Raw genomic sequence first — 27,239 nt, forward strand, 5'->3', positions numbered from 1 at the left:
TCCAGTTCCCTTATATTTTCTGCCCCTACAGGTCTTGCACTCTTTCTTGTGGCTTCTTTACACACTGCTTAAACTTCTGTAAATAATCTCTATTATTAAACTGTGCCACCGGCTTCCTGCCAGGACCCTGCCGTCTGATCCTGTAGTCAGAGGACTGAGATCGTCAGGAAAATAGGAGGATGGAAGAGCAAGTGCAGAAGTGAACCTATGTGAGCCCTAACGCAGTTTTGCCTTCATTACACTCAAACAATGAGAACCACACCTGAAATAGAGAGACCATTAGTGGTATCTTTACACTCTTAAATGAGTCATCGTGGCACTGTATAATTAATTTCCATTTACAACCTTTGTTCGCTAAAACCTTTTCCAGATTCCGCTCCCCTGCAGTTCTCAATGACACACATGAAAGTCTGCTTTGTTCTGAGGCGGAGAATATGCACACCGAGTGGCATTTCTCTGTGTCTGGAGTTCCCATTAAATGGTCGCCATCTGTCTGACTTTATGGCTCAGAGCTGGTGGCTCCTGCCTCCTGTCCTCCATGGCTCCAGCCAGGCAGCCGCACTTGGCATCTCAGGTGCAAAGGCCTGAGCCACCCTCATTTAACTCGGGCTGTTTGCCAATGTGTCTTGAGCCCGCTCCAGTATAATAGCAGTTAATTGAAAAACAAAATTTAAGAAAAAAAATTTTAATGAGAGGATATCTTTTGATTTTTATTTAATTGATTTCAGAGAGGAAGGGAGACGGAGAGAGAGATAGAAACATCAATGATGAGAGTCATTGATTGGCTGCCTCCTGCACGCCCCCTACTGGGGATCGAACCCACAACCCAGGCATGTGCCCTGACCTGGAATCAAACCATGACCTCCTAGTTTGTAGGTTGATGCTCAGCCACTGAGTCACGCCAATGGGTGAGAGAATATCTTTAAAATAAAAAAGTTATGTGACCAGCCCTCTCCATGACAGCTTCCTACTGGGATGTGCTGGAAAGGGCAGGGTCCTGGGATGGCTTTTTCTATTCCTTTCAAAACAGCCCAGGGGAGCGAAGGGCTGGGGCTATTTTGTTTATTTATTTTTTTGCCTCAGTTTCCTTCATCTCTCCCAAGGTCATGTTGCCAAAATCTCATCACTCTGTCTGTTGCCTTATCTCCCTTTTCCTTGTCCCAACTTCCAGTCCTTTCTTTCTTTTATCTGATACCTCACAATAGGGAGTGGCTAGAATGTACTAGAGCAGTGGTCCACAAACTCATTAGTCAACAGAGTGGCAAACTGTGGCTCGCGAGCCGCATGTGGCTCACCAGCCTTGGTTTGCCCACCACTGTACTAGAGGTACAACAGAAGGAAAAGACTTATAGAAATAAACCCTTGCTTAGTTGAATTTCATGGGGGACACGTTTTCATGTTTCATTTTTAGTCCCCACTGAATCTAGCACAGCTCTGGGCTCACCCAGGAACTCAATTCATTCTGAGACACTGACCAACCATCCTAATTTGCTCAGAAGGGTCCAGTTTGGCCAGGAACCTGACACAACAGGAGGCGTGGATACCCATCTCTTGCAAACTTCTTCCCACTCAGCCTGGTGCTGCTGCCATAGTCCATGCATTTCAGAAGCCTTACATGGGATTCTTGGGTGAGTGTTTAACTGAGGGCAGGCTCTGGCGTAAGTCCTGGTAGCGAGGGGAGGGGAGCAGGTTAGGGAAGGGGAAGAAGCCGGCAAAGATCTGAGTCCAGCTGCATCTAGGATCAGGCTGCTCCCACCGGAAGCTCTGCAGCATCAGGGGCACCCCAGGGTCATCCCGTTTGAGGCCAGGGGTAGAATTTTAGACACCCACACCAACCAGGCTCTAGTTCTGGGCCATCCCTGGAACAGGATTCTCCCAGGCACATCTAGGTGAAGAAACCCTCCAAAGGGGGCCATTTCAAGGAGAAGGGTGCAGCTGAGCTGCTGGCTGCCAGCACTCACAGAACCTGGAGGACAGGGGAACTGGGTGGGCACCAATAGTGTCTATGACACGGACCAGGGCTCCGGCCTGGCATCTGAGGTGCCGAGGAGCGCCCTCAGCACCTGTTGCCAGTGAAGCTGCAGCTCCCTCCCACTTCCCTGCAGCATACTCAGGCCTTACAAGTGTGGTTCTACCTCGGTTTTCTGGTTTGCATTCTTAGAACTGACCTAAGACCCTTCTTGCCACAGTTTTTCCCAAAGGCTGCACCTTATCCTTGATCTCCTGGCTGGGCTTGTGTTTCAAAACTGCTGAAGCTGTGGCTCTCTGACCCCTGCCCCTGCCTGAGTAAGTCTCTACAATCCCAGGCCACAGCTTCCTGCAGGTGCTCTGTCCACTGGATGGACCCGCTGGACAGAGACTTAAGAGGAAATGGAGCCCATGTCCCAAGGCACTGTGGGCTCTGCCTACAGGCAGCAGGTCAACCTCACGGGGCCTGAGACACTCTAACCCTGGTCTGGCATAACCTGGGTGACAGCTTCAGCCTGCTTCAGAGGTCCCAGCATGCCTTGCAGCTTGGCCTATGAAGATTCGGGCAGAGTCAGGATCACAAAGCTTTTAAAAAACACAGTTTCTAAAAGGATCCAAAACATATGCCTCATGGCCCTGTGGCAGATGCTATGGTTGGCCTAATCATACCCTTGCAGCTTCCTCCCCCCCACCCCCCAATCTTTAATTTTCTTTAGATTTATGAGAGAGAGAGAGAGAGAGAGAGAGAGAGAGAGAGAGAGAGAGAGAGAAAGGGGTTGGGGGAAAGAGTTGTCCCACTTATTTATGCACTCATCGTGGGTCAAATGGGGTCAAACCTGCAACCTTGTGCCTGGGGACGACACTCTAACTGAGCCTCCTTCTTTCAGTGTTCCTCTCTCCACCACCGTGTCTTAGGGCCAGAACCCTCGCTCAGGGCTTTATTCAAAGCCACAGAAGACTACTCTGTCCCAGTATATGGAGGGCTGACATGCTAGAAATTAACATTCCTCGAGAGAGCAGCAATGAACAACTAAAGGGAACCAACAACAAAAGGGAGCTGGTATGTAAATGCCCAGCCCCCTCACCCCTCAGGGGTGATTGTTCTAGGGCAGTGGTCTGCAAACTCATTAGTCAACAGAGCTGCAAACCGTGGCTCGTGAGCTGCATGTGGCTCGTGAGCCGCAGTTTGCCACCACGGTTCTAGGGCATGGTTTACACCATCTCTCTCCGGTTTCCCTGTAGAATTCAGTTCCACCGGCCCGCAGTGGTGCCTGACCCAAGAACATACTCTTATTGGCTGCTTCCTTTCCTTAGCTTAACTCCCCAACTTCATGGTGTTTCTCAAATTTCCTAAATAAACTACTTGCTGTTGAATCCATGTCTCCGGGACTGCTCCTGGGGAACAGCCCCTCCGAGGCAAGGTGGAGAAGCCACACCGGACCTGCCACGTGGGTTCTGTAAGGAGCCGCTAATGCTGAGCCCAGTGGTCAGATCCCCGAGGGAGCTGTCTCCACAGCAGCCTCTCCTGCAATGAGCGGCCCCGGAGAAGGAAGAGGCAGTCTTGCCAAACATCCTTTAGGAGTGGCATACACCCCATTAGGATTCAGAAGGACTCTCCACTTTCTCTAGTGGCCACTTGACCCTGGGAGGTGATTTTAATCAGGGATTTGATCATCCTACCGAGGATTCCTTGTTCACGCTCATTCTTCCCGGGCTCCCTCAGGCCCCTTAACAACATTAGGCTGCAATTGCAGGTTTATGTAATGTGGTGCCTGATGCACTTTGCTACTAGACCAGAACAACTACAGCAGCTCGCTGAGAGGTCAGCGTCACACCGGAGCCACTCCATCCTAGGACGCACCACTCTGGCGTGTGGCCGCACCAGGCTCAGCAAGGGAACAGCGGGGCCCAGAAGGGTGACTGCTTCAGAGGTCCAGGCCCGGGTCTTTGCAGCCTTGCTGTGTGGACCCGGGCACTCTGCCACTCTTCCAGGGGATGATCAAGCCAGGTCAGCTGGTCCTGATGTCCTTGAGCCAGGGCACCATCCCTGTTCAGCAGTGCCCACCTGTCCAAATGTCTTAGATGTCTCACATTCAAAACTTAACTCACTCTGATTTACTCCCCAAACTATTCCTTCCCCCAACCCCCAAATCGCGTCCTTTCCATCTTGGTAAGTGGCACATTCACCCCATTGCTCAAGCCAGAAACCTGAACTTCACCTTCGATTCCGTCCTTTCCTTCACCGCCTCCATCCAATTCACCAGCAAATCCAAAATCTCAGTCCATCGTCTGCTTCTCTCTCGCTCCAGCCAGCATATTCCGAACCACCCTCCTTTCTGGCCTGCAGTATTCCAGGAGCCTTGACTTCCCTGCTTCTACTCCTACCCTTATCCAAACTGTTCACTGCAGGGTAGCCAGAGAGATCTTCCAATAACGTCAATCAGATCATCTCTCTCTCCCACTCAACACTCATTGGTGCTGCCCATCACACTGAGAGTAATACTCTACAGGTCCTACACAACCAGGCCCTGCTTAATCCTTCAACGTTATCTCAAGCCAGCTTTTGCCTTCCTTACCACCCTCCAGCCACAGCTGCCTTCGTGTGACTGAAAATACATCAGGCTCTATCCCACCTCAGGGTCCTGGCATGCGCTGTTCCCTCTGCGCTGTTCCCTCTGCCTGAAACACTTTCCCATGGCTCTTCACGTGGTTGACTCCTTTCATCCTTCAGAGGTCAACTCACAGAGACCATCTCTAGTCATCTAATCTGAAGCACGTTCCCCTCCACTTTTCATGTCATCATATTTATATATTTTATAGCCTTTATCACAGTCTGTCATCATTTGTTTGTGACTCCTCTATCTAGCACATCAGGCTGTGAGCCCCGGAGGGCAGGGACCATGCCAATGTCACATCCCCGGGGATAGCACAGGGGTGGCACTCGGAAGGCGACTGTCTTGGTATTATGTTACTGTGACAAAATGCCACCCATGTAGCAGCTTAAAACAACACAAGCTGATTATCTCACAGTTTCTATAGGACCCTCTGCTCAGGGTGTCACTGGGTTGAAATCCGGGCTGGCCAGCGCTGCAGCTCTCATCTGGGCCTCAGGGTCCTCTTCTAGCCTTACTGGTTGTGGGCACAAGTCCTTTCCTTGCAGTCATTGTAGGACTGAAATCCGTGTTTCCCTGCTAGCTGTCAGCCAGGCCCTCTCAGCAGAGACCACCTGTAGTTCCCTGCCCCGCGGCCCCTTAGTCAGTTCACAGGGTGGGTGACTGCTTCCTCCAGGCCACCAGAGCGCACCTCTGGGCCTCCCCTTTCTGCAACCAGCCAGAGGAACCTGCTTGTAAAGAACTCATGTCACTAGGTCAAGCCCCCTAAACTGGATCTTCATTCCATCCATAGAGCCCCTTCGCAGCAGTGCCCACAGTAGCGTCTGACTGAATAACGGGAAGAGGTGGTGTACACCAGGGGCCGGGATCCTGCCAACACAGTGATCAATAAATATTTGCTGAATGAAAAATATAGGTCTCCTTCTGGCCACCTATTTGTATAAGTAGTTCATCCAAACCCACGTGGGTGCATTTCTAGGTACAAGGCAGGCAGAAAAAAAAAAAAAAAAAGCCTCGTAGGCAATAACAGAGAGATGAAAAGGGACACACTGAACTTGGAATTGAGAAATGTGGACTCAAGCCCCAGCTCTGCCACCATCTTGCCGTGAAAACTTTGGTGACTTACTACCTGCTCTGATCCTCAATTCCTTCATCTCTCAAATGAGCATAAAACACCTATGTCATGGAATGAAATAAGATCAAATCCTTCCATCCACCTACTGACCCACCCATTCATCTGTCTCCCCATGTCTCTCCCTCTCCTTCTCTCTCTCCCTTTTCCCCTCCCCTCCCCTCCCCCTCTAATGGATGCACCTGGAATAATGTGAGAGCCCAATAACTGGGACTTGCTTTTCTGGCCATGCAGAATTTGGGAATTCAGTAGACAGTGGGCATTCACCCAATGATGGACTGATACATCACAGGAATGCAGAGTACATAGGTCCAGAGGGCAGCAGCTGGCCCCTAAGATTCTAGGAACTCACTTCAGAAAGGTTAAACAACAACCTTCAATGTTCTTTTCAGAGAAAATACAATCACTTCAGCCAATATCTTAGCCTCATGACTGAGCAGCCCTGGTCAGGAGCACGCGGCACCCAACTTTGTTTTCTTCGATTCTCTGCATTAGTTCTCATGTTTAAGCCAAATGAAATTTGACAGCACAGATAAGCTTGCAGACACACTCAGTCCACGGGACTTAGCCGGAAACCTCTTTCAAATCAGGTAAAAATATTCCTTTCTTCAGTGCCTACGCACCTTAGGGAAGATGCTAGTATAGGGAATCAGTGTGGCCGCTGCACAGCCTGGCATGAAAACCTGCCACATGGCTGAATTGTCTGTTGCATCAGTAAGTGCTGATTGGCGACAAGTTAATTCCTCCCCACTGTCTGGGTAGAGAACCCTCTGTCCACCCCCTGAGCTCATCAGCAGGATCCTTTGATCAATTCCCCTCCCAGACCCGGTCGGGACTCTCTGCCAAGCACGCTGGAAGCCTCGCCTTCACCATTAACCCTGTCGCAGTCACTCGTTTTAATTTCCATTTGGCTCGGAACCCATGTAAATGCTGAGCCCTGATCTGATTTCTAATTCATTTCTGGTCACCCCATCAAATTCACCAGGTGAGGAAGGGTTTAAAGGTTTGGGTTTGTAGAGTTCGAATTCATACTCCTTTCCCCAGAGGAGAGAAGCATTTTCCTGGGTTATTCACTCCCAGATGGCAACCACCCCAGCACCAACCACAAGGACCACAAGATGCTCCACGACCATCCGCTAGGGCTGCAGTGTAAGAAGAGGAGGGGATGCAGAGGGAGGAACTAGGTGAGCCAGGGTGAGCCCTGGTGAGCAGTGGCACATCCAAATCACAGCCACCCACACCGAGTTGGTTCACATGAAGGCCTGAGCTCTTACCCCCTCTGCTGCCTCCTGTCCTGCCTCTTGCCCTGGGAGAAACCCAGTGAGAGGAGCCCAATGGGACTGACACGCTACTGGGAGTCTCCCACAATCTGTCTCCTCTCAGCCTGGTCAGCTTTCCTGGCTGCTGGTCACTCCCATCTCCCACTCCTAGCCTGGCACAAGGTGCCCGATGCAAGTGGCTTCCAAGGTCTCAAGATGCAGGGATGTGACCAAGAATGGCATCCAAGTCCACAACGTTCCTGCTCACTGGTCCGATATTGTTGTGGTTTCTTTCTGTTCAAGAGCCTCTCTCCCTAAAATTCTACTTACATCTTGAGCTCATGAGATAGCAGCTTCTAACAACCACCAGACACGAGGCAGCTCATTTGCACATCCGTGTCCAATGAGGCCTGCAGAGCCTGCCCACTGGCCTGCTGCCATCCCCCATGGAAGCTCATCACAGGTGGTACCACATCCGGTTCGCCACTGCCTCCCGGCACAGAGCTCAGAACGGGCACTGGGTTTGCTGAGTGAATGCACGTGAATGACAGTAAGAGCAGAAGAGGTGTAAGTCCCTGTGGGCCTAGCAGACAGGCGAGGCAGTCCCAAAAAAATAAAAAGTTTCCCCCCAATTTAGGGCCCCTGAGAGCAGATTAGGACCCTGGTAAAATGGAAAATGAAAACCCACCCTCCATGTACCCCACCTCCACAGTGAGTACAGATTTCTGTTGACATGGCACATGGGTGGATCCACACTGTGGTTGGAGCCTCAGGCCTCGGTCATCTGTGCTGGCTTCCCCACCCCAATGCTTTCCCCAGCACAGCCTCCCACCCTGACATCAAACCAGGGGCATGCTGGTCTCCAGAGAGCTCAGAAAGCTCCTTTGTGGGACAGATCTGGGCGGCTGTTGAGATGACCGCAGGCTCCAGCTCTCGTCCACGCACCTCCTTTTGCTGAGCACCTGGTCCCTGGAGCTGCCGGAGGACACCTGCTTCCCTGCCTGGTTTGGGGCAGCCTTTCAGAAACCAACCCCACCAGAAGGCATCCCATACTCCAGATAGCTGATTTGGATTATGGGTGGGGTGGGTTTCGGGCCGTTTTCCATGCCTGTGAAAGCAGAGAGAGGGGCTCGGCTCACCAGCAGTGCCTGCATTCAGCTCCACTTACACTGACAACATAGCACTGGTTTGTCTTTTCAAGCTGCTGAGCAAGATAGGCCGGGAGCCAAGAGGGCACAAGGAGACCTCTCCTGCCAGCTGCGCTGCTGGCTCGGTCCTGGCCTCTTCCAGGGACGGCCTGACTCCCAGCTGCTGGCTGCAGGCCCCTCACCTGAGGGCAAGGGGCACCTCTCCCGATGCCCTCCCACACTCCGCTCAGAGCTCCGGCTCTGGGAATCTCCCCTTCGCCAGATGGTCACACAGCTGACCAGAGGAAGAGGCCTTTTGTACTTGGTTCCTGTCAGCTTTGCTAATCAAATACTGGTCCCCCTGATGGGTCTGTAAAGCAAAATGATCCAACCCCATGGCTGCAGACTGCTTACAGGGAGCTCCCGAGCTATAAAAAAAAAAAAAAAAAAAAAAAAAAAAAAAAAGCCGTCCCAAAGCTCTCTAGGCGCTATTCTTGGTTACAGGGAGGTATGTTGGAAAACTCCTGATTTTCTAAGCCAGTTTCCTTTTTTGGTAAAGGAACCCAAAAGGGGTGAAGAGCTGCCCTCACTATTGCCAGACTCAGGCAGGCTTGGCTGTGCGCAGTCCTGGGGCCTCAGCAGTGGCTGGTGAGGACAGAGGAGGCTGGTAACAAGCGGGGCTGAGCTCTGGGGCTGATCCACAAAGAGGTAGCATCCCCAGGGGCGAGGCACATCCAGGCACCACTAAGTAAGAGGGCTCATTTCAGGGGAAGGGGTCTGTCAGTGGGAGGCCCCAGCCCTCAGGATGCAGGAAAGCAAGTGGGTCAAACCAGGGAGCAGAGTCCCGCCTCTTAAGGAAGGGGGTTGGCCAGGGCTCTATGGAGAGCCAGGGCCCAGTTTAGGGGATGAGGGGTATCTGAGCAAGGCTCCATCCCAGCAGGGAACTGAGGGTTGGTGGAGAACAGACTCAGAAGGCCAAGTGTAGGACCAACTCAGAGAAGGTTGAGGAAAGTGGGGGTTGGAGGACAGCAGGTGCAGGACACACCGCAGCTGCAGTAGCTCTGTGAGGCCAGGCGCCCACTGGCAAAGGGAGACTGCTGCTCTTCTCTGCAGAGGCCAGGGCTGCTGGGCGACAAGCACATGGCACCTCGATATGCATCCTAGAAGGGCATCCCCTCTGGGACCCTCAATTAGAAAAATGCACATCTGAGACAGAGTCGTTGCAGTATGCATGGTTTAGCAAATGGAGAGCATGGGCTATTTTATCCCCCCCCCCCCCCCACCACACACACACACACACAAGTGCTCCTTGTCTGGGTGCCCTGGTGAAGGGCACAACCTGCAGAACCCTATGAGGTTTGCTCAGAAGCTGACACAATTGAATCTGCCAGAGATATTTATCTGACGCCCTTCGTCACAGGCTGGGCCCAGCCCTAGGGTCAGGGCTTGAGTCCTCAGGGCGGGCTAGGCATCTGCCACCAGCAGCAGGCAGGAGCTCAAGAGCCACCCAAACCATTTCCTCAGGAGAGTGCTGGGCAACACCAAGGATATCAATACATGCCCGTGGCCAAGAGCAACCCCCAGGCTGGCGATGAATGATGAATTTGGCAGGTAGAGGCGGCCCCGGGCAGAAGGAGCGAAGGTGAGAGTCTCCAGGGCTCCTGCAGAATTCATTCCTGGCTGCCTCATCTCCAGGTTGCTGGGTACCCACTTCCAGTCTTGTGGGTGGGCCACTCTCGTCACACAGGTCAAAGGAATAGAGGTGGGTGGTGACAAAAAGCCTTCAGCTGGGAGAGCTGACAGCCCATGTGCCTGGCTGTATAAATGCCTTCAAGCTGCCTGAGGCTTGGCTGTAATTAGATTAGCTATATGGGCTTCTTTAAGCTCCATAAAGCACAATACTGTCTGACCATTTTTTTCCTCTTCGTTTTTTATTTTTGCAATTATTCCAGCTGCATGCAAAGCTGTTGGTATTTTTACAGCCCAGAATGCGTATCTCTTGTGTAGGACAGCATCTTTGAAACATTAAACAATGATTAGGCAGGCTCTGGGCCAAGGGAGGATGGGGGCTTTGCAGAGGCTTGGGGGAGGGGGCCCAGCAGCTGGCGGCAATCTGGGAGCTCTGATTCTATTTCGTCACTACACTGTGATTTTCATACCAACAATTAAAAATAACAATGATTCACAGTTGGGCAATTACTTGTCATTCATCGGGATTGGGAGGGTGGCTCCAGGTAGTGGTGGGAGAGGCTGAGTTGCTGTCGGTGGGGACTTGTATGCACACCATCACTCACACCGCACACACAGCCCAGTGCTATGGAATGGATGTGTGTGCCCCCAAATTCATAGGGTGTTTGGAGGTGGGGCCTTTGGGAGGTAATTAGGGTTAATCGAGGTCATGTGGATAGAACCCCCATGATGGGATTAGTGCCCTTATCAATAGAGAAAGAGACACTAGAGCTCGCTCTCTCCCCACCCACACACTGAGGGAAGGCCAAGTGAGGACACACAGAGAAGGCAGCTGTCTGCAAGCCAGGAGGCAGGCTCTCCGCAGACACTGAATCTGCTGGCACCTTGATCTTGGACTCCCTGGCCTCCGGAACCTGAGAAGTAAATGTCTGTTGCTTCAGCCATCCAGTCTATGGTATTTTGTTATAGCAGCCCAAATGGACTAAGACACACTGTTTACACATGCTCACACCGCATACACGCACACTCACAGGTTCATTCATATTCACTCTCACAGCCTTGTTCAGATGCACACATGCAAACACATGTACCCATATGTGCACACACACGTACACATATGTGTACACATGCAGGTATATCAACTTCTCTCTATTTCAAAGGAAACAGGAAGCTGCCATCCTCTCACAAGGTGACCTAGCGCATGGCTGCCAACTCTTCAATTTCCTGTCTACCCCAACACGAGCCAGGAAGCTCGGTGGGAAATGTCTCTCCTTATTTGACCCGGCAAAGCTCCAGCTGAGGAAACAGCACACCCTTCTCTTAAGTTCCTTCTTTGCTTTCTCCTTCACTGGCCCTGCTGCCCAACGTCTCTCTCTCCAGAGTGGATGGAGGAAAGAGAATGAGGACAACATTCAAGTAAGTCTTTTGGCGTCAGGGAGCCGTGTGCACCTGAGGCAACCTTGTTTAATAGTCCAGGGTGTAGGCTCCGAAGCCAGACAATCTAGGTTCAAATCCCACTTCTGTGTGACTTTGGACACGTTCCTAACTGCTCTGTGCCTGCTTCCTTGTTATAAAAATGGAATTGATCATCGTTCTTACCATTGTCCCAGAGCAGCAGTTAATTTCTATAAAGTACTCAGGTTAGTCTCTGGCACATACTAAGTGCTCACTGAGTGGGACTCTAACTTGGAGCACTGGGAGTCATGCTGATCCGAGGTCCAGGTCTGGAGAAGTGGGGGGCAAACTACAACCCTGGGCAGAGGCCCCCTACCAGGCAGTGGTTTATCCAGGGGCCTGGAAGCCAGCCTGGGGACCCCCTCTGGCCATGCCTGCCTGCTGCCCTGCACTGAAGTAGATCCAGGCCCGTACCTAAGAGGGTATGGGGGAAGCTAACTCATGTTGGGACTCCAGGACACAGGCCCACCTTGTTAATGTGTGTGTGGATCACATTGGCTCTGATTTGCCCTCACCAAGAAGCAATGGCGTGGTTTGCTATCAGGGGATGTCACAAGGGAAAAGGGGGGGGCGTGGCTTAGCCATGTGCCTATGTACTTGGCAAAAATTATATGGCCAGCAAAGACCTGTTGAGGAATTGAACACATGAATGAATGAATGAATGAATGAATGAATGAACAAGTAAATGAGTGCCCAGATTCAAAGGCAGAGACGACTCTATCAGCTGAAAATCCTGGTGCTTCCTCCCTCTGGAGGTCTATAAAGGTTGAATCACTCAGCCCCAGCTGAAGTCATTGGCCCACTGGGAGTCACTGCAAAACACAGTAATTAAAACCAGGAGGCTCGAGCGGGTTCCCACCATTTCCTTTAGATAACAAGGAAGAGGAGAGAGGGAGGGGAAGCACTGCCTCGGAGTTGCAGGGAGGACAAGGCTCCCACTGTGGCGAATGCCTGCAAAGGCGGAGGCCCAGGGTTGGCCACCTGACTCTATGCAGAGGTCCTCCCTGGTTGGGGTAACAGCAAGAGAAACTCCCCCTCCTGCTCTGCGTTCCACCTGCCATTCACGCCATCTCCCTGGGATGAGCAGGGAGGTCCCAGGACCCCACTGTAGGAAGAAATAATCCACCCACAGTGCCCGCTGCTTGAGGCTAGGCCTGGGGGAGCTTGGGTGCCTGCTGTCCCAGGCTCCAGCTGCAGGACAGATGCAGGACAGCAATGAGACCGTCCCACTGCATCAGAAAGCTCTGGGAAGCGTATTAAAATGCAGATGCCTAGCAATTGCCCCAGACCTACAGAATCAAGACTCATTCATTCTTTCCATTGAATCAATATTTATTGAACACCTACAAGCACCAGGTACTATTCTAGGTGCTAGAGATACAGCAATGAACAAAACAAATCTCCCTGTCTTCATGGAACTTACATACTAGTGAAGAGAAGATGTCCAAATAAATAAGGGAAGTAATCAAGTGAGTACAGTATGTCAGGTGGTGATTGGTGCTCTAAAGGAAAACAAGCAAGGAAGGGTGAGGAGTAACAGAGGTAAGGGCTCCCATTTTAAATAGGGTGGCATTTGAACAAAGGTCTGAAGAGGCAAAGGAACAAGCTGTGCAGATATCAAGGGGCAAGAGCATTCCAGGTGGTGAGAATAGCAAGTGCAAATGTCCTGGGGCAGCAAAGTGGCTGATCTGAATTTCCATATTTTCAGTCAAGCTCAAACACTAAAGTCTGAGATCACTTTAGCATACTGTCAGCATCTTATACAGGAGTCAGCTCCTGAAAGAGTGGAGCTCATTTAGGAAATTGCTTAAGAAGCAAGAGAACAGGAACTCAGACTCCTATACAAGGACCATCTGCAGAGCCTTCAGCCCTGGGTTTCTGAAAGAGAGCTAAAGGTCCAAAGGGCTTGGATGAAGAAAGCAGTCATCAACTGCCCCTTCCCTGTGTTTATGGAAACACAGCCTAACCCCAAAGCCAGGGGCCTGCAGAAGAGGCTACAAGGCACCAGAACACACAGAACCTGTGACAAACGCCCAGGAAGGAAGGCTTAGCAAGGGATTCATTCTGAAAGCTCTGTACTCCTGCTTCACTTACAGTTTTAAACACCAACATCCCTTCCATCCTGCGTTATCTCATACACGCTTCCGAACAATCCCCGAGGTAGGAATTATACATCCCAATTTTATAGATAAGGAAAATGGGGTTCACAGAGGTTAAGAACTCACAGCTAGGAAGAAGCTAGAAAGAGCTGGAACTGAAAAGCTGGCCTAATGACAAATTCTCTGATCTTCCCACCAGAAAAGAGAGGAAAGGCAGGAGCTGCCTCTTAAGCAGAGGCTCCATGCCAGCTATTATTGTTGTTAATGTTGCTATTTTTATTATTGTCATTTAACTCACTCTTAGAGCCACACAGCTCATATGGCACTTTCACTCCCATTCCCTCAATTTAATCTCAGTGACTATGGGATGGACAAGGCAGGGCAGGGCCTAATGTCCCCACATGGCACATAAAACAAGAAACAGCCCAACAGGTGTGGCTCAGTGGTTGAGTATTGACCTATGAACCATGGTTCGATTCCTGGTTGAGGCATATGCCTGGGTTGCAGGCTCGATTCCCAGTTGGGTATGTGCAGGTGGCAACTGAACAATGATTCTCTCTCATCATTGATGTCTGTCTCTTTCTCCCTCTCCATTCCTCTTTCTGAAATCAATACAGATGTATTAAAAAAAAAAAAAAAAAGCAAAAGACTAATGACCAGGAAGTGGTAGACCTGATACTGGAAACTGAGTACTGTTATGTTTCATCCTTATTTTACATTTATTTGCATGACTTCCTGATGTCAGGGTCTAGATCTGGTCCATCATTCCCTCATGCCCTTGACCCAGCCGGGCACTCTATAAATGCTTGTGAACTGAGCACAGAGGCCTGATGTGAGATAAATGGCAATCCTGTGCTGAGTGAGATGGTGCCAAGAGAAGCAGGCCCAAATGGAGCCTGCCCAGGACATGGCCACAGTCGCCCTCGCACAAGTCAGGCAGGGCCGGTCCAAAGGATCCTTCAGTCCTCTGCTAAGTAAGGCCAGAGACAGCCCACTTCCTCCAAGAGCCAGTCTCAAGTGTCCCTCCTCCCCTCTTAAGAGCTTAGCTCAGGCTGCTCCCAGGGAACCCCATTACTGGTCCCTCATGTCCTATTCCACAAGGGGCTCTCCAACTTGCACCAGACCCCTTCCCACCATGCCCTCCACCCATGCAGAGTCCTGCAAACCAGAGGGTGCTATTGCTCTGCCTCAGCACCCACTGCCACACTCCTCATTGCCTCCAGCTATCTCCCTATTCACCCATCTGATCCTCCCGAAGGGCAGAAAGATGGGCCCTTTCTTCCCAGAGGCAACCCTGGTTCCTGTGCCCAGGATCCCATCTTCTCCTCCCTCCTCACAGGCCCTGCTCCACCCCTTGGCCTCAAGGAATTCAGGTACCTCCATCCCGGGCCAAGGGCCACAGGCACCTGCTCCTCAGACCCATTAAATCACCAGGGCTAAGGGATGGCCACCTGGACTTCTTAAAAGTTCTCCAAGCAATTCTAATCTGCAGTCAGGGTCTCGAGAACAAGTTGACTTTCAAACAAGAGAAATATACACAATACAATACAATACAATACAATACAATACAATACAATACAATACAATACAATACAATACACCTGAGTAACACAGATCAGACTATAATAGAAAATAGCATGCTTCACCCATTATAAGGGGAACTATTGTTTCTTAAAAGTTTTGTTTCAATAGCATGTGCATACAATTGGGTATGAGTAGGCATGTCATCCTGGGTCATGATATAAATATATTTTTTTGCTATAGATTGTGGTTATTTTTTTAAAATTATTTTTAAATTAAATTTGTGTGTGTGTGTGTGTGTGTGTGTGTGTAAAACTTTGCTTCAATTCCTGTCTTAGCTCCTGATTCTCTTTCACCGTTAAAATTCCTGACAGAAAAGTCCACCTCCATGCCTGCTCTTTGCCTTCACCTAGCTTCTACAGCTGCATCCCAACTCTTGAAAGCTTCTTGCTGAGGTTGGCATGCTCTGCACCTTCCAAACCCACTGGCCTCTTCCCAGACTCTGTGTCCTTCCATCTGTCTGTGGGTTCATTCAAACAGATGACTCTCATTCCTGAAATTCTCTGTCCTCCAGTTTCTCCTGCCGTGCCTTCCCTGTCTCTCACCAGTCAGCCCTCTTCCTCCTGACTCCTACATGTCTTACACTCAGCATTCTCTCAACTTCTATTTTCTGTTCTTCTCTCTTCTCTTTGCCAACCCTCTCCTCCCAGTCAAGGACTTCAATTACTTTGTGTACACAGCTCCAATTCCACGTCTACTGTGAATGTGGTCGGGGCAGAGGTCAAGACTAGTTATCTCATTACACTAGAATGTTGGAGGGAAGAGAGGAAGGTTGGTAATACAGAGCTTGGGGACCAGGCCTCAGTGGGATGCAAAGAGGGCACACCTATAGAGTGCACCTTCCAGAGCACTGACCACCATGAATCTCTCGTCACTGAGGCAACATCCCAGAGCAGGAGCAGCCACAGAGATCCTTGAGAAAATGAGAACCCCAAGTAAAGGCTCACTCCTCTGCTCAAGGGTCAATTGCAGCACGAGGAGCTTGAACACTCACCGTTACTGCTGTTGTCATCCACCAGGATGATCTCCTTGAGCAGGTGTGAAGGCGTGCGTTCAATGGCTGAGTGGATGGAGCGCAGAAGCACTGAGAGGGCTTCATTGACAAAGATGAACACGATGCTCACCTCTGGCAGGCTGGCAGGGAATGAGAGGTTGCGGCACCTGGAAAGAAGAAGAACCAGGACCTTACATCTTTTAGGGAATCCTCAGGGAGCACCCCAGGTGCTGGTCCACCCTATGTCTTGGCTCCAGCTTTCCTGGAGGGCTCAGGAGTGCTGATTCTTCCCAGGCCTCTTCTTTGATACAGTGAAGCCAAGCCCCTGGTGTGGAGCAGACCAGCTCACAACCATTAAAACTGTTTGCCCCACAACAGGATCTGAATTTGTCAATCACTATCCCAGCTGAATAGCCGTGCCCTTAGCACCTAGTGCAAAACCTGGACCCAGTAGGTGGTCACTGAGTGTTTACTGTAAGAATGACTCAGCATTTCTAAAACCAACAGGACAGAAAATACAACCAAAGGAAAGTCTCCGTTTTTCTAAGATGGCAGCCAGTGCCTAGGTGAGGCTAGACCTCAGATGCTCTGCCTCAGGAGGGAGCCATGTGTCCCCACAGGGACTTCTCCTGCCGGAATCCACCCTGGCTCCTCCAGCAGGCATACTGCCTGGGCCTCCCTGCCCTTCCTTCATCACAGGGGTCCGGCCTTCAGAACCAGATTGAAGTCAGAGTCAGAGTCTCTACATGAATGAAGGAGAGATGGAAGGACAAGTCCAGTCTCATTTCACAGATGAGGACACTACAGCCCAGAGAGGCTGAGTCCCCACCAGGAGTCAGCTACGTAGAGAGAATATCTACGTTAGTCTTCTGATATCTACACCAGGGTTCTTTCTTGAAGAAGAAATAATTGTGGGAGAGACTGCCTTTAACTGCCCCATTCCCGCCTCGCTTCACTAAAACCCTGAAGCCATTTGGAGATCTCTTACCCAAAGGACGTGAGGCAAATTCATGAAAGTCTGCATCCCATTCCCCGTGGGAAGAGGAACACGCAACCCTGAAATCAGATGCCATAAAGAGGCCAAACAATAAGAAGTGTCATGGTTGACGGACATGTCCAGTTCCTTCCCTGCGAGCATTGCCTTAGTAGGCAGGGAACCACCGCTGGTGCCCCTCTCTGGCTGAACCTAAATGCCTCCATTCCAGAGGCACTGAGATCCCATCTTCAGGGGTTGAATGGCAGCCCTACCCCAGGCCCTGGGCTCAGAGAGGAGGCTTCCCACTCCCTCCACCAACCACTGAGGACTCCATGGTCAGGGCTGGTGACCACGTTGCATTGCTCCAATGTGGAGGCACAGCCAGGTTAGAGCACGCACTAATGAGCATAATAGCACAGGGCTCCTGCTCGTCAGTAATTAAAGTGCTGCAGGATAGGAATGGGCCTGCTCTTCCTTAATGAGGAAGTCTGTGGGAGAACCAGCATGGAGCAATTCGGAGAAATCACTGTGGGGCCCCCGCCTGCTTAAGAGGAGGAGATTAATAAACTAAAATCGCCGTCTCTATGGTTACCAGAAATTTACAGAAACTTCTCCCATTCTATTTCAAGCTCTCCTTCTCTCTCACCAAAAAGGGGTGGAGGAAGGGAAAGAGTGGAGCCTTTTCCCAAATCTGCTTCATACTTACAATTTTAATAAGACCCTCAGGTTAACAGATTGGTGTCCAATTCATTCATTGTTATATTTAACTAATATTTAATTCATGCACTGGGGGAGGGGGGGTGTCCCTCAGCTCAGCCTGCACCCTCTCCAATCTGGGACCCCTTGGGGAATGTCCGACTGCTGATTGGGATCGGGCCTAAACCGGCAGTCGAACATCCATCTCACAATCTGGGACTGCTGGCTCCCAACCGCTCGCCTGCCTGCCTTCCTGATTGCCCCTAACCGCTTCTGCCTGCCAGCCTGATCACCCCCTAACCACTCCCCTGCCAGCCTGATCAACACCTAACTGCTCCCCTGCCGGCCCAGTCGCCCCCAACTGCCCTCCCCTGCTGGCCTGGTCGCCACCAACTGCCCTCCTCTGCTGGCCTGATTGCCCAGAACTGCCCTCCTCTGCCGGCCATCTTGGGTAGCCATCTTGTGACCACATGGGGGTGGCCATCTTGTGTGAGGGCATGACGGTCAATTTGCATATCACCTCTTTATTATATAGGATGGGATCAATGTGTACCGAGCTTCTTCCATGAGGCAGTTCTGCACTGAGGATGCAGGGGGGTGTGGATCAAGTACCCGTAACCGTGGAGCTTACACTTTGTCAGGGGAAACAGGTAAACACAGAAACAAACAAATTACACAGATTCGTATAAGTGCGGAGATGGAAAGTAACACAGGGTAAGAGGTCAGCATGAAGCCCTGGCAGCTGTTCTAAGAGAAGTGGTCAGGGAGGGGCTCTGTGAGGAGAGATTTGATCAGAAACTTAAATGTCACTCAAGGTGAGCCCTACAAAGGCCCAGTGGGGAGAGGGAACGTGCTGTGACTGGAGCCCAGGCAAGGGAGGCAAAGCAGCTCCTTTAACTGCAGTGAAGGGACAAAAGAGAGGGGAGGTGTAGGGAGGGACTCGGGAAGGAGGGAGACTGGAGTGACTCCTTAAGTTCATCACACCCTTTTTAAGCATCTTTTATTGTTGTGAAGACGATTTCTATGATAGCAATTAAAAGGTTTGTGGTTAACAGTCAAGCAATTCTTCTTGCCTGTGCTTATTTATGACTGCCACGGCCAGCAGCTGGCCTTTCCGAAGGCGTGGAAACTGAACTAAGCATTCACACACAACCCACTTGCAAATTGCATTTAAAAAATACCATGTACGGTCAAACTACTCACTCGTGACCTTTATTTTTCTTCTCTAAAAGTGTGATGAACAGCTCCCAATGAGGCCAGTATATTGGGACTAGCTCACTGTCCTCCCCGCTGACTCTACCAGCATGAGGACTGTGACCCTACGTCTGCTTGCCCTTCTGCAGAGGTTTCCCCTGAGTTCTGAGACCTCAAGGGCCAGAGCGCCAGGTGTTCCCAGGTGTTTTCCAGAGTTAGAGGGTAACTGCCTTCCCCTGCTTTCTTCCCTTCTTAATTCTCAACATAACTGCTCCGTGTCCCGCTCCCCAGGAGACCACGGTGACGTTCTCCCAGCAATGGCCCTGCGGGTCCTGATGGTTTGAGCCCCAGCGCCTTTGAGGGGGCTCCTGATGGCCTTTCTCCAAGCAGAATGGAAATGTTGTACCCATTTTGCAAGTTAAAGTCTGCTGATCACTATTTTCATATGAAAGTCTCTTTCAGACGTAAGGTTTTTATATGACAAACCTTTGAACATAACAGACACCTAGTCTAGTACATCACTTCCCTGTTTACCGTCTGTCTCCCTCTACTGTGAGGATGCTCCCTGAGAGCAAGGACTTGACTTTGCTACCGTGTTACCTTCTAAACTTAAACCAAGCCATTTTCCACAAGAGATAAGTGGAATCGCCAACAGGGAAATTACTAAGTAGATGTGATCATCAAGACATCCAGGGACTGGCACATAGTAAGTTTCTGGAATTGAACAAAACTAACAGGTTTGTTTATTTGTAGAAGACCTACATTTTACACGCAGGCTACTGATCTCAGCATGTTCCTTCTTCTTACAAACCTCCTGCAGGAGAGTCGCCCCCACCCTGCTCCTCTGCTGAACTTGCGGCTCCAGTCAGTCCCTCAGGTTCAGGCTCAGCAGTCCGCAGTTTCTTTGCACTGTAATTGAGTGATCTCCCCCAACCCCCGGCCAAATGTCCTGATCTCCTTAAATCCTTCCCTTCCCTTCTCTCCTGGGAGCTGCTCAAGCCCTCCCAGCACTTGTTCTGTCTACAAACCAGCACTGGTCCCCACTGAGTGCTCTGCCTCTCCAGAGACAGGGAGCTTGTCCCAGTATACTGGCCTTATTTGGAACTGTTCATCACACCTTTAGAAGGAGGGCTAGACCTCTCCAGAATGCATATCAAGTAGAATATGAGCTGGGGTCTATCTGCCGATGAACAGGAGTCACACTGTGGAGATGGCCTCTCCCAGCACCTCGTCCTCCAGGTCTGGCCATGCACACCCTCTGCTCCCAGGCCCTGCCCTCCTGCCTTCTCTGGGCGTCTTCCCCACACACTGCTTCTCCGAGTTCCTCTCCAGAGAAGGGCTGGGACATGAGCTTCAGGGAAGCTACAGAGCTGTGCCTGGTCCCTCCCTAGTGACACTCCTGGAGAAAGCCTGACTCATGAAACCAATCCCTTACTCACTTTGAGAAGAGGCACCTTCTCCTATAAAATTAAGCCACAAAAGTTCCCTTTTTACTTTCATTCTTGTTCAAAGTCGAGCCATTTTCCACAAGAGATAAAAACAAGGCATTTCTGAGAGGCGAGTACTATGGCTGTCTAATCAGCGAGAATTGATGGTCATGATAAACTAGACTTTATTGATCTCTGCACCCAGAAGGCAGTGCGGGGATGGGAGCAGCGATGTAGGGAGCCTCTCAGCAGAGCCCCCCAAGACTGTTTGAGCTATTTACGAGGCAAGTTTATATCAAGAGCTTCAGTGCCATTACTGTGAGAAGCTGGGAAGCAGTGCAGACTGAATGAGGCCAACCCAGGCTCCTGGCCCCTGGGTCTCACCCAGGGCAGCAGCCAGAGGCCTCCGGATTGGGTCTCAGAGTCTCCCCTCCCTGACCTCAAGCTCCCTGCCCATGGAGCCGCCTGGCCTGGGTGGAAGGAGGGCTAGACCTCTCCAGAATGCATATCAAGTAGAATATGAGCTGGGGTCTATCTGCCAATTAACATGAGGAACCGGGTCCAGCTATGTCAGGGTTCTGGGAGTGGTGCTGGGACCTACCTGAATCAAGCAGTGAGAAGATGATACTCCCACTCCCCCAAGTGCCCCCAGAGAGACCCTTCCTACAACTGTGCTCAGCACAGGGGGTCAGGGGCACTGCTAACCACTTGGCCCCAGGGTCAGCAGTGCCCTCTTAGCCCTTCACAGTCATCAATATCCACCCCACCTTCCCCTTCCACCATCCTACCTGTACCCAAAGGACTTGCTTGATCCTCCCCTGACCATGCATGGTATACTTGTAGCTTCTTCCAGACCCCTCCTGATTGCTTTGCTCATCAGGTACCCCCCGTGCCTCCCACAATGTCCACCGAGAAAGCTCTGGGTGTCTGGCTGAATGAAAAAAACTAATAAATACTTGAGTGGTGAATGGTAGAATCAATTCAGGCCCATTAAAGCTCTGGGGTGGGAATCCCACCATGATTCGATAGAACAGGAATTGCTGCATTGAACACTTACTCCCTGCCTGACTGCAACAATAAGAACAGACCATCCAATAAGCCAGAGTTGGGTAAAGCAGAGGATAATGGTGGCAGGGCCTTCGGGGATCAGGCAAGACACCACCTCTAGCTCAGATGTGGAGGAGATGGTGGACATCTGAGAATGGGGAGTTTTAACAGTCTGTAAGGAAGAGAAATGGGCCAGCTGATCTAGGAACAGAATTCGGCACGGGAATTGACAACAGGGAAATTACTAAGTAGATGTGATCATCAAGACATCCAGCTTTCATCCAGAGACAAAAGTTCTGCCCGGCCAGTGTGGCTCTGTGGTTGAGCATGAACCAAGAGGTCACCGGTTCAATTCCAGGTCAGGGCATGTGCCCAGTTATAGGCTCGGTTTCCAGTGGGGGGCATGCAGGAGGCAGCAGATCGATGATGTTCCTCTCTCATCAGTGTTTCTATATCTCTATTCCTCTCCCTTCCTCTCTCTCTGAAATTCAATAAAAACATTTTTTTTTAAAAAGTTCTACAAACAGCCTTTCAGGTGACTACCAATTTAGGGAGAGAAACTGCTATCTCAGATGTGGATTGCAAGTAGGACAAGAGGGAAACAAGTCATCTACCTAATAAAAGAGTAACATGCTAATTGATTGTACCTTCATGACGCACACCAGCCAATCAGGAGTGAGCATGCAAATTAACCAAACAAAGATGGCGGCCTAATTTGAATATGTGGGCACCGAACGGCCGGGGGTTGGGCAGGATGCTTGCGTCATCGCCATGGCAACGATGCAGGCATTCCGCACCACCCCAGCCGCTCTGGGCCTCTGGGCAGTGTGGGAAGGCAGAAGGTGACTCCAGCCAGAGTGAAGGAGGTGCCAGCAGCCAGGGGAAGGAAGGCCCATTCTTGCATGAATCTTCGTGCATCGGGCCTCTAGTTTAAAATATAAACAGGAAGCGGGGAGACTATTTGTTCCTACATCTTAGAAGTGCAGGGAAAATGGGATCCCTGGGCTCCATGGACAGCCAGTCACTCTCAGGGCACAGAAGTCAGCTAGCATGGTGGTAAAGCCTCACAGGGACTGGGTGTCTCCATGTGATGGGTTTGTTGGTGAGCTGGACAGGTTTGTGGCAAGGAGAGCTGAGGACTGTGTGAAGAGGGAAGGTGGGCCCTGTGTGTCAGGAAAAGGAAGTCCAGGCTGGTTTCAGCCTCTGATGCCCAGAATGTGGGCGGGGGAGAAGTCCCTCTCTGGGGCCTCAGTCTGGTCTGTCTTGCAGGGCTGCTTAGCCCTCCTCTCATCCAGCGCCAGGGCAGGTAGCCTGTTCCGTGGGGCTCCTTGTCCACATAGTGGTCCTTCAGGTAGTTAAAATTATGATAGCATCCCCAAGACATCTCTTTTACAAATCAGAGACCCAGGTAATAAAAGTAGCAAAAATTTAAAGAGCAGTTACTATATGTCAGGCAGTGTTCTTAGAGCTCTACGTATATTACAATGTAATCTTTGTATAACTATCCCTAATTTACAGACAGGAAAACCAAGGCACAGAGAGGCTAAGTAACTTGCTAGAAGTCAACCAGCTCATAAGTGAGAGACCTGACCTTGGAGCCCATGGAATCAGGTTTTAAATATTACTCTATAATCAAAGCAGAAGCTTCATCTGCTTGTTATGTTACCCAGTTCTTCTCCTAGGTTGTTCTACTCTGAACATACTCTACTTTCTTTTTATCCCTTACACTCCATTTCTGCAGTTGTGAACTGAGTAGAAGAGAAAACAAAACTGTCACCTCCCCTTTTGAAGACATTATACCTCTACTAATATAGCTCAAGCCCTGGCTGGGTAGCTCAGTTGATTAGAGCATTGTCCTGATATGCCAAAGTTGTGGGTTTGTTCTCCAATAAGGGCACCTATGAGAAGCAACCAATGAATGCATAAATAAGCGGAACAGCAAATTTCTCTCTCAAACAATCAATCAATCAAGATTAAAAGAATATACAGCTCAAGATTACACCACCTTTAAGAACAACCACATGATACTACTGGCCCATAATGAGCTTAACATTTACCAAGAACCAGAAATATTATTTTCCAGACTGCTTTAGTTAATAAGTATTTCCCCCCAACTGTGTTTGTGCAGTTAGCATTTTCAGTGCAACAGCAGAATCATTACCTAAGGGTGTTTTATTTTACCCCTCTGCCCTGAGGCTGCCCTCATGGAGCACACTTTTTCCACAAACTTTTGGGTCATCTCCACAGAGCCAAGATCCCAAACTAGAAAAGCTCACCTGAGCAGGGTGAGCCACGGGTGCTGAGGTAGTGTTTGGAGACACAAGACCCAGGTAAAACCACTGATTGCCACATACTGCCTGTGGGAACTTAAACAAGTTTCTTGACCTTTCAAATACTCAGGATTCTACTACATAAAACGAAAACAATAACTACCTCAGAGAGATGGGAGGATAAAATTCAGTGAAACACACACACACACACACACACAAAACAGACATTAAGCAGTTTGCACAGCCCTGATGCCTGGAGCCCACCCCTGCTCCCCCAGGACCAGCTACATACTTTGTGGGGCCCAGTGCAAAAAGAAACTATGGTGGCCCCTGCCAAATAATTATTCAGAATTTTAACCAAGTAAGCAAAAAACTTTAAGCCAAGTGCAGAGTTCTTGCAGCCTTCTTGGGCTCCTATTGCACGCTATATTAGTTTCCTAATACTAATGTTGCTGCTGTAAGAAATTACTATGGCCTTGGTGGCTTAAAACAACACACATTTATTATCTTACCATTCTCCAGGTCTCACTGGGCTAATATCAAGGTGCTGGTAGGACTGCAGTGCTTTCTGGATGCTCAAGGTGATAATGTTTTCATGCCTTTTCCAGTATCTATCTAAAGGCTGCCCAGACCCTTGGCCGGGTAGCTCAGTTGGTTAAAGCACCATCCCAATACACCAAGGTTGTGGATTTGTTTTAAAAAAACAATCAATTAAAGACTGCCCACATTCGTTGGCTTATGGCTCTTTTCCAAATTCAAAGCCAGCAGCAGCTGGTCAAGTCATTCTCACATTGCCATCTCTGACTCTTCTACCTCTCTCTTCCACTTTTCAGTGACCTTGCAATAACATTGGGCCCATCCAGATTACCCAGAAGAATCTCATTTTGAAGTCAGCGCATTAGCACCTTGATTTCCATCTGCAACCTTCATTCTTTGCCACATAACACACCATATTCACAGGTTCTGGGCGTTAAGATATGGACATCCTAGGGAGGCCATTATTCTACCCACCATACACACCCATAAAGCCAGTCCTGTTGGCCCCCAACTGAGCTCTTAGATGTCTATCTAGAGACCATGAAGACCCCACAGTACTCCAATCCATACACGCACCCTGTGGCCACACCCAGGGTGGTGGCAGCAAACACCCACGGCCACCTTGGATGGACCCTGACCTGCTCCAGACGGACGGAGCCCCTGGCCCCAGGATGCATTCTCTCTGCTATAATCCTGTCCTGCTCCTTTCCTCTTGGATGTTCACACATGGTTTCTCCAGCTCAGGGCCCAGGCTCCTTTGTGGGTGTGTGGGTGTGGATCTGTCCCAGCCTCTCCCACCCGGGGCTGCAGAAAATAGTCTGTCCTTTAACAACCCCTCATGCCTCAGCCTCAGGCCCTAACCCACCAGTCAACCAAAGAGCCGAAGAGCTGGTCCACCCTACCCCCTGCAAGGGAGGGAGTGGACCTCAGGGGACTGCGGGAGAGAAAGGTGACATCATTTACTCAGGAGCCTCTGAGGATCTGCCAACAAGAGGCAGGAAGCAGCACCTGCCCGAGGCTTTGCCCTGAGCTACCTTGGAGGAAGGCCAGAGAGTTGCCATGGCAACGTGACAGCCCTGAAGCTTGGCACTGGAAGGCCCCTTCTCCTACTCTCCCCCAAATGCCCCCGGGCTCTGTTTGGAAATGACAACCACTGCCTGTAGGAAAAAATTCAGTGTGTGCCTGCTGCTGTGAAATTGTGGTCACCCACATGCCACCTGCCTGAGCTGCTGTCACTGGGGTGGCAAGCTTGCTTTAACCGCCACCCCCATGATCATCCTTCCCCACAACCACAACCATCTTCTCAAAACCCATCGACCTCTCAGAAGATGTCTCTTCCATCCTCCCTCTCCATCTCTCAGGCAAAGGACTTCCCTGCTCTCTTTCTCACACCCTCACTTTAAAAAAAGCGCGCACATACACACACAAATCCCTGATGCTGAATTTACATGCAAAAATACACAGATCTTAAGTACACAGTTTGATGTGTTTTGACAAATGATATGCCTATGTAGTCCACCCGCCAATCAAGGCTTGTTTTCTCCTTTTTCTCTTTTGGCTCCTGGAAGGTTACTTTGGTCCCTACAGATAAGGAGGAGGAGGGTGGGCGCTGGGAGCAGGAGCCACAAGAAGGTGTGGAGCTTGGACCGGGGCATGAGCAATAAAGCCAAGCCCAGCCAGGCTGAGATGCAGCTTTTCTCCCTTCAGTCCTGAGGTCCTGGTATCTTCTCAGCCCAGGAAGCAAGCAGGCAAGCCAACCCTCCTCTCCCCGCCAGATCTGGCAAAGCCTCTCATGGGCTGAGGTCCAGGAGGCTCACCAGCGATATAGCCAATGTCCAGTGTCCCCAGGTTTTCCCACCTGGATGGCCAGTGGCCTTCCAGGGAGAATAAATGGCCTTTTCATTTCCCCAAAAGCAAAGTATCCTGGTGCCCAGAGAAAGTTTGTCCTCTCTCTGCCCAAAGAGCCCAGATGAGGCTGAAAGAGTTGCCAACTAACTTCCTGCTCCCCTGTCCTTCCTCTTCCAGGGGAGGGGAGTCACACAGGTAAAGGGAGGCTCGCTGCAGACACCACCCTGCAGGTCCCGTCTCCCTCCAGAGAGGCCACAGAAGGACAGGGTTCCTCTGGGCCATCAAGTCCAGCCCCTGACTTAACTAGACACCTGCAAGGGTGACTCCTCCCCACGGAGGCCAGGAGATTGTGGGCCGGTTTTCCAATCGCCTGCCTTGCACTCTGGATTCCCACTGCAGCGGAAGCTCCTTGAGGTTTCCCTGGCTGATGCGTACTCGGTGCCTGGCACACACTAGGTGCTCAATAATGGTTATTGGATAATAAATTAATGGAGTCTAGCAACCAGTTGGATGGACATTTTTCCTTCTGGTTATGTCTTATCCTATGTATAGGGCACTGAGCATAGTTCAGTCCTCTCTCAGATAGGGGGCAAGGTAAGTCATTTTTCAGCACCAAAAGACAGACAGAGAGAGAGAGAGAGAGAGAGAGAGAGAGAGAGAGAATGAGGGACTGGCCAGAGGTGAGGAGAGGAAGGATGGGGCAGGATCTGGAACACCCACTTTCTGGTCCAGGAATAAAGCCAAGAATAACGTCAGGGTTAGAACTTGGAAGAGCAAAGCCAAGAATACAAAGAGCAAAGTGCAGGTTCCAAGGACACCTCCAGGGGCAGACGTCCCCAAGGGTAAAGCACAGGTAACAGGAGGGAGAGGCACAGGCTTGGAAAGCAAGAGTCACCTGGCATGACTCTCTTAGAGACTGGCTTCCTCCCCAGGTGCTCCCACCTCCACTCACTGGCTCCAAAACCAACATTCGCGCTAGCACTGGCATCACTCTCCACCCAGATAACAGGTTTGATGTTGACTAAGACATTTTTTCCAATACTGAGAAGCAGACCTTCCCAACCAGACGAACTGATCAGCTTAGTGCTCTGTTAAAGCAGCCACCCCCACCCCCGCCAGTTCCTTTAGAGGGACACAAACTGCCACCTGAAGGCAGCAAAGCACCGTGACAGTCACAAGCACAAATTACTTTGCCAGACTGGCTGGGTTCAAACCCCAGCTCTGCCAACGAGTGACCTGAAGCAGAAATATAATCTCTCTGTACTCAGTTTCCTCTTCTGTAAAATGGAGACTAATAATGCTACTGTAAAATTATAAGAAATGTATAT

The 27,239-nt window shown here is 50.4% G+C and overlaps 1 protein-coding gene across 4 annotated transcripts in view; it reads right to left on the bottom strand.

The window, feature by feature from the left end:
- The window catches only part of GALNT18 (polypeptide N-acetylgalactosaminyltransferase 18), a 288,829-nt gene that overhangs the window by 111,451 nt on the left and 150,139 nt on the right, over positions 1-27,239 (bottom strand). For all 4 annotated transcript variants that reach the window (XM_028159854.2, XM_054724626.1, XM_054724625.1 and 1 more), the window contains exon 3: positions 15,917-16,083. In XM_028159854.2, coding sequence (XP_028015655.1) covers positions 15,917-16,083 — 167 coding nt within the window. The remainder of the gene's footprint in view (positions 1-15,916; positions 16,084-27,239) is intronic.

This window comes from Eptesicus fuscus, chromosome 13 (assembly GCF_027574615.1).
Source record: "Eptesicus fuscus isolate TK198812 chromosome 13, DD_ASM_mEF_20220401, whole genome shotgun sequence".
Lineage (NCBI taxonomy): Eukaryota > Metazoa > Chordata > Mammalia > Chiroptera > Vespertilionidae > Eptesicus > Eptesicus fuscus.